A 7,986-nucleotide genomic window follows, 5' to 3' on the forward strand; every position below is an offset into this window, starting at 1 on the left:
TATATATATATATATATATATATATATATATATATATTATATATACAGTAAGAATCATTCATTTAGGATGTACACGTGCGCTCATTCCTAAAATAAAATTAGTTTGTAAATTAAAATTACCTATAATACAGAAAGAACATGAAGGCGGATTCGAACTAGATTTAGCGTAACCGAAGCGAATAAAAATTATACATTATAAAAACATTTGATACAGCTAAAAATTAAAATATATTTATCTTTATTACACAGCTAAAAACACACATTTATATTTTAACGGTAAACCTTTAATTTAGTAGAAAATGTATAGCAGTGTAAAAGATAGCTACAGACTCGCGTCAACTCGCACTGAATTGTAAACAATGCTTCGGTCAATATCCAAATATGCCAACATTAAAGTCCTCGGAAGCGAAAGTAATTCAATTACGGTGTGAATGCGTGTGAAATAGTTGTAAGATTTTCAACTTAAGGTGCTTGCATTTAAATTACACTCTTTAAATGTATCTGTAAGCTCAGTTTAATGTTGAAATAAAATTTTCCTTCACACAATTCTTGGGTTGTTCAAGCATTATTTCGAAGAGATATTGCTCCACAGTTTTGGCAATGTACTCATTCAAAACATTTAAAATACGAGGCGCATTCAAGATCGGATAAGCTTTGTTCATTGAATTTCTTCTCCCGCATACTTACAACCATACAGTTTAGCAGACCTTTTATATTTTAAACAGTATTTGGTTTTATTTATTTATTGTAACTTCATTTTCAGCTTCTTCCATATCGGTTTTTACCCCATTAAATTAAACTTCATTTAAACAAGGACAATTTCTGCTCAGCGAAATTACTTATTCAAAATTATTATAATCATTTTTGAGGAAAAGCTAAGGAAATTTCAAAAATTAAATATCAGTCTATATTTTCCCCAAAACTAACAAAGCTAAAGCCTCAATATACTTTATTTTAAAAAAAAAAATATTGTGCGGTGGAATAATATTCAATTTTAAACATTTTTCAGAAAGCAAACAGCCATTTAGAAAACAGAAATAAACTCCTAGATGGTTAGTGAAAAAGGCTTTCAAAACAGCTGACTTGAAATGATGTACAGTACGCAAAAAATAATAATAAAACAAGAAAACGGACCATATTGAATAACTTATGATCTAATGATCAGATCTTAACGTTTTTAGGCTCATTCTTAATGGCTCGAGCGGGTGGACTTTTATTATTCTAATTAATAAAGGCAAACGATATTTTTTTAAGTTATAAAAACAGACAAAAAAACGTACTTTCTCTGAACAAACAAATCTTTTTATCGACGGATCCCTATAGTTCTGTCAGGAGAGCGGTCTAAAGTTTTGACCCCTTAATGCTTATTTTACTTTTTGTGTATTTCGCTGCATCTCGAAAACTTTTTAAGCAATTGAGAAGTTCTTGAACACAATCACAAAATTTGTTTTACCAAAGATAGTTTCATTCAAAAAATGACCTTTGTTAAAGATTTATAATTATTTTTAATAATGATCGAAAAATGTTGAACTGTAAGGTAAAATTTTTGCATCATTTTAAAGAATATAATTTTACATGGCAAAATCGGGCAAATCATGACAAAATTACGAGCAAAATCGTTCGAATAGTTCCTGGGAAATTGTATTTAAGAAAAATCAGGTATTTAGAATTAGATTTCTCGGGATCTATTTGTTCGATTTTTTACTCACTGTACAGATTAAATTATCAGTAAATATAAGTTTCATGATTTTTGAATTATACTAAGAAATAAAGACAATGTAATCAATGATTATGTTGTGCATATTAAATAAGAATTATTAATCGATAGCAAGTAATAAGATAGAAATAGATATAACATTAAGAAAATATCGCAAACAAAGTGAGGTTTTCAATTTATTTTTAAAATTTATACATAAAAAATTGTTTTATCTTAATTTAATTTCCAAGCCCAAGATTATTTTTAATTACTAAAACTAATGGGACTTTTCCAAACTTTATTAATTAAAAGAGTTCACGAAGAAAGTTAATTTGAATAATATTAGAGTTTGAGAGAACTATTAAGAAATCTTGAAAAAAATTTTAAAGAATAAAGACAAGCAGAGCAAGTCGTGTTAATATTCTTATTTTGTGCAAAAAACAGGAATTTACCGGAAACAAAAAAAATTTATTATTCTATTGCTTTTCATAGAAGAAATAGCGTTTAAATTCTTGCAAACAAATATGAAAAAGCTGAACATCGTGTCTCATTTTTATAATTTTTTACCTGAATGTATATAGGACGAAAAAGGTTTCTAAAGCTATTTAATGCCGCTGTTGAAGTTAAAATTTTTAATACTCACATTTTAATCTTAAAAATATTTCTTAAGAGTAATATAGAATAAAATATCGACATTTTTATAAGTCTGCTGTTAGTTTTAAAATTGCGAAAAAACTGCTGCGATATTGGTAGAGCCACCACATGCATTGGAGGAATTCGTTCAGGGCCTTCGCAAGTTATACGCAAAAAACAATTTCTTGCAACAAAATCTTCGATTGTTTTATTAATTTATCTTCAGTATTCAAAATTATTTATTTTTTATATTTATATAACTATATAACTTTATTTTTTATATTTGTAAATATTATTGCAATCGTATAAATGATAACTCAGATATGCCGTTCAAGGGGAAACTTTGAAAAAAAAGAAAAAAATTAGTCACCGAAATTAAAATCTCGGAACTAGAAAATAAGACTCACGTGAACATTTTTAGATAAATATTTAAGCTTAGGCCTTCAAACTAAATTTCTTTATCGATGCACAATGCACCATATACAAGCATTAAAAATTAAATAATTATTCAAATTTCGAAAGTAAAATTTAAAACAGTAATAAAAAATCGAGCACTTTTGAAACATAAATAATTTTCGTATGATGAACAAATGATTAATAAAGCATTTCAATGTAAAATATTACACTAATGCTCAACGTGCCTGATAGATCAATGATAAAAAATAAATAATTATTCAAATTTTTAAAAATATAAGTGTAAAAAATATATACAGTGAATTCGCGATAACTCGAATTTGATAGGACTGACGAAAAACTTCGACATATCGGAAGTTCGACTTACCGTTAGTTTAGATTTTGGACTTTCAAAATATTGTCGGATTATTTAATTAATGCTTATTAATTACAAATCTTCTAAATGCTTACAATATTTAAGATAATTTTTCTGACAAGCCATTTACGATAAGACTGTTTAAGCACTCAAGCTGCAACTTTGCTGTTGTGTTTGGCGGGAGAAACTGCAAGTTTACTGCTTTCAAACTAGGTAGATCACTATGCGCTGTGAATTTATCCATAAAGAGTATCACTTTTATTTTTTTAGCAAAGAATTTTCGATCCAATTTTCTTACATAGTCTTCAAATAAAACTGATGTCATCCAAAACTTTTTGTTAGACTTGTAATCCAAAGGATACGTTTTTACATTCTTGAAACTTCGGGGATTTCGGTATTTTCCGATAAGAAGTAAGGGCAATTTCTCTGTCCCAGACGCATTTCCCTCAACTAGGACAGTCAAACGTTTCTTGCTCATTTTACCCCCTGAGCAGTTTTCATCCTTAAACATCATAGTCTTATTTAAAAGACATTTAAAAACTAAACTCGAATCTGTTTCAATATTGAAAACATCATTTTAACTGTATCCTTGAAGTAAATTTGGTAACCTTTCATTTAACCTCTGTTCAGATACTTCAAGAGGGACAGCTTTAGCTTCTCCATGAAGAGTGCAAAAGACATTGTGTGTGNTATATATATATGTCAGAAATCAAGAGAATGTCACCTTTCACCGCTGAATGTCAATAATCACTTAGTCACTTAGGTGAATGTCCGAAACATTTGTTTTATATGTATTGATATTAATCTATTCGCTGATATTATTGTATTTATTCGATATTTTAATATCTGAGGAGAATAGATTAGGAGAAACATCAGTGTTCGGAGTGCCAGTTAAGTGCACACTCGGCAGTGGTACTTGACCTTCAAAAACAATTATATAGGGCAAACCGAGTAAATGTATACCGGGCAGTGGCACTGACCTTGATAAAAACATTAATGCAGGGCATACTGGGCAAATGTATACTGGGCAGAAGTGCTTAACCAGACCTAGAATATATTTCGAACATTCACCAAAGTGACCATGTGATTGTCAACATTCACCGGTAAAAGTCAAGAACAATCCATGTCGGTCATTCACAGTAACACCCATATTAGGATAACACCCATATTAGTAACACCCATATTAGGACAGTAACACCCATACATTGAAGAACATATTTAACATTTTTAATTATTCGCTTTCGCGTATGTAACGATAAACTCTCGCAAACAAAATTTTGACCCCTATCCGAATATATAGAATGCTCATACACTGAAGTTCTTTTCGCCGAGACTAGGCAAGTCATTTAAAAAATAAACTTAGGACTAAAAAATAACTAAAAATGACGTAACTAAAAAATAAACTCGTAACTTAAAACATCGTTTGCACTTTTTAATTAGCATATTTGTGGTCACCCCAGCGAGCCAATCTGGATTGAGTCCTATAACGGGAAGATCCAATCACAGAAACGAAAGTAATTCAGAGTGGTCCATATTTTTGATGCACTGTACATCTGTAGAATATATGGATGCTGAATATGTATGTGCATATATAAAATATATGTACGCCCATTGTACACTAATATATTAAGCATGTGTGGATAGATACATTGAATATACATATATCGTGAATATGTACATGCATACACTGCATATGCATATAATGTCCATATATGCATACATATATTGTACAGATGTACATATATAATGTTCATAAATAAATTGCAAATGCTGGCATAGGACAAGCATACATTGTACATCAATGCATAGGATATAAATGTATTGTTCATACATGCATGGGACTTTATACATACTCAAGTATTTTCATAAAATATATACGTTCATTAGTACAAACGTACATGTCTACATTGTTTGCACATACATTTATACTTTCAGATATATACCTATGTACATATATTTTATAAATACAATGCATGTTTTTGCGAGTGTAACTAAAATGTATGCACATATGCATTTGATAAATGCATATGTACATACGTTTTAGTTAAATTCTTTCGTACATACGCTGTATATAAATACGTAAAAAATGTATCATTATGCAGTACGATAAACTATCTGTACTGTAAAATATAGTCTTATATTTGCATACAATCACCTTATAACCTTATATTTAGATTACTTGTAAACATAATTGCATGTAATCAAGATAACGCAGCACTAATGATTACATATAATCCTATATCTTGAATACTTGAAATGACGATTACAAGTAATTTTTTATCGTAATTGATTATGTAATAACGATTACAGTTCAAAATTATAAATTTTTGGTATCATAATTTAATTGTAATAATAGTAATTGAGTAATTGTAATTGATTACTGTAATTGATTATTGTAATCAGCATTGCAGTTGTAATCCAAATTTGTAATCATAATTACAAGTAAATTAATAATGTGTTATCTATTATATATTTCCCACACTTTAATATGATCAGAAATTATGATTACTTGTAATTGCAATTGTCTTTAATCGTGATTAGAAGAAATTGATTACATAGCAGTAATTATCTGCAATCAATTACAGTTTTAATCGATTGTTGTAATCGTCGACCCACATTGGTTTCAGATATAAAAAGGACTGTAAGGAGGCGTAAAAATTTGCTCCTCGTCTTCTGCTTCTTGTGAACTAGTGTCGAATATAGTTCGTTCACCAGGAGTTGGCACTTGGCTCCGCCTACATCACACATTATCCGACGATACTATTTCACCATTTTTGGGAGAAGGATGTGAACAATCCTGAAGAAAGTTGCTATTTGGCGATCATATGACAAAAGTATTTATTTCGTAATCTTTATGCGCATTTTTTTAACAATAAATATTTTATAAATTTGATGATATTTCCCTCTTTTGAGTGAATAGTTTCTCTTTTTTTAGTCATTTTGTGGAAAAACAGCAGTTTTTAAATTTAAAATATATTTAATTAGCTTGAGTAACGAAAGGTATGATAGAATTTACTGTTATCGTTTGGCACTCATTAAGGATTGTCTAAATTTCAAGCGCGGGGATGTTTCTCTTCTTACTCCCGAGCTGAAGTGCCAACTACTGGTGAACGAATTATACGTCTCTTTAAAAGCGGAGGTTGCCAACAGCTAACGGAGTTCATACTAGGATGCATCGTCTAATTGCCAGAATTTTCGTATTGAGAAATCGCAGTTCGCACGTAGTGTAATGAATGCCAGAACATCGATGAGTGTGGAGTTTGGTCACACGATGGCCACAGACGAAACAACAGGACAGCACAATTGCTCGGGATGTCTCACCGTGACGGATCATACAGCTTTCTCTTTTGTATTAGCACAACGTTGGAGCACTGCTACAGGTATTTTGTCCATCCACTACAGCAAGAATTTTGTGCAAGGGTTCCTCTATTCAGGATTCCTCTGTCGCTAAATTACAGACACCTCAGATACATCAGGGCTACTCAACACAGTGCATGGTGTGCCCTGTGACAACAAGTTGTTTTCTCTTAAGATTAGGCATCAGACGTAACAGAGGGGAACGACAGCTCTTACAGTGTATAATCCCGTATCATACCGCAAAAAAGGCAGGTATCATGGTATGGGGAGTTATTGGGTATAGTTATAGACACCACATAGTACAAATTACGGATATCATCAACAATGATAGCAACATATGGGAAATTGTGGAGCCAGAAGACATTCTTCAGTAAATTGCGGCGTTGCATATTTGCCTGCATGTTTCTAAGACTGCACAAGTCTTCTTTAGTGCACATCATATTTGGTTTCTTCAAAGGCCTGTACATTCTCCGGATGTGTAACCCATTGAGCATGTCTGCGATTTCATCGGTTGGCAATTTTCTCGTACATATGTAAGACGACACGCAACTACATGGAATGCCATTTTTCATTATTACAATCGAAACCTGTATGATTCAATGCCACGATGTGTACAGGCTCTCATCTCTCAGTGAGGCGAACCATAAAAATGCTGATTTTCGACGATCTTTTTTTTTATTTCGTCTTCTAAAGATGATCATTTATTTGCACCAGTATCTGTAATATGGGGAATGTGAGCCTTGGGGGATCAGGGGATAAAGCGTTCGCCTTCCACTGAGGTGAACCGGATTCAAATCCCACCTATGGTTGGTCGATACAAATTCCGCACGAGGCTCGTGCCGACCACAGTGCTGACGTAAAATATCCTGAGTGGTGGATGGATCATGGGTTCATGGTTAGTCATCATAGGTAGTTCATGGGTCGACAGAGAGTTCCCTTGCTGTCAGGAGAACCCTGGGAGGTTTTCGAGGTTTTCTCCCCTATGTAACGCAAATGTGGGTTAATTCCATCAAAAAAGTTAAGGCAAATTTCTTCCAATACTTGATTCAGGAGTTTCTTTGTCTTCTGGATTGGGTTCAAAATTACAAGGCTACGGAGTTGAATACTAACAGTCGCAAACACAAAAAATGGCGTCTGCTGTTCAACGACGGTTATAAAAGAAAATATGCGGAATGTAAAATATCCTCAATGGGAGACGGATCATGGGTTAAAATCCCGTTGCCGTTAAACTAACCCTGAGAGGTTTTCGTGGTTTTCCTCTCCATGTCATGCAAATGCTGGTTAGTTCTATCAAAAAAATCTTCCTTAAAAGCAAATGTCTTTCAATGCTTGATTCAGGAGTTCCCTTGTCTTCTTTGTTGGGCTCAAAATTACAATTCAATGGAGTTGAACATAGGTAATTGTAAACTCAAAATTGGGTCGGCTGTTCAACGACGGTGTTATAAAATAAAGTAAAATATGTGGAATAAATTTCTGACAAATCGTTGGTGGTGTTGCAGTTTTTACAAACAATGGTATATATATATATATA

General features: G+C 32.0%; 1 protein-coding gene across 1 annotated transcript in view; it reads left to right on the forward strand.

The window, feature by feature from the left end:
- Positions 1 to 6,327: 6,327 nt before the first annotated feature.
- Positions 6,328 to 7,986, forward strand: part of LOC139426181 (uncharacterized) — an 18,602-nt gene continuing 16,943 nt past the window's right edge. Inside the window, exon 1 of the mRNA XM_071183975.1 lies at positions 6,328 to 6,478. Coding sequence (XP_071040076.1) covers positions 6,328 to 6,478 — 151 coding nt within the window. The remainder of the gene's footprint in view (positions 6,479 to 7,986) is intronic.

This window comes from Parasteatoda tepidariorum, chromosome 8 (assembly GCF_043381705.1).
Source record: "Parasteatoda tepidariorum isolate YZ-2023 chromosome 8, CAS_Ptep_4.0, whole genome shotgun sequence".
In the NCBI taxonomy this organism is placed as follows: domain Eukaryota; kingdom Metazoa; phylum Arthropoda; class Arachnida; order Araneae; family Theridiidae; genus Parasteatoda; species Parasteatoda tepidariorum.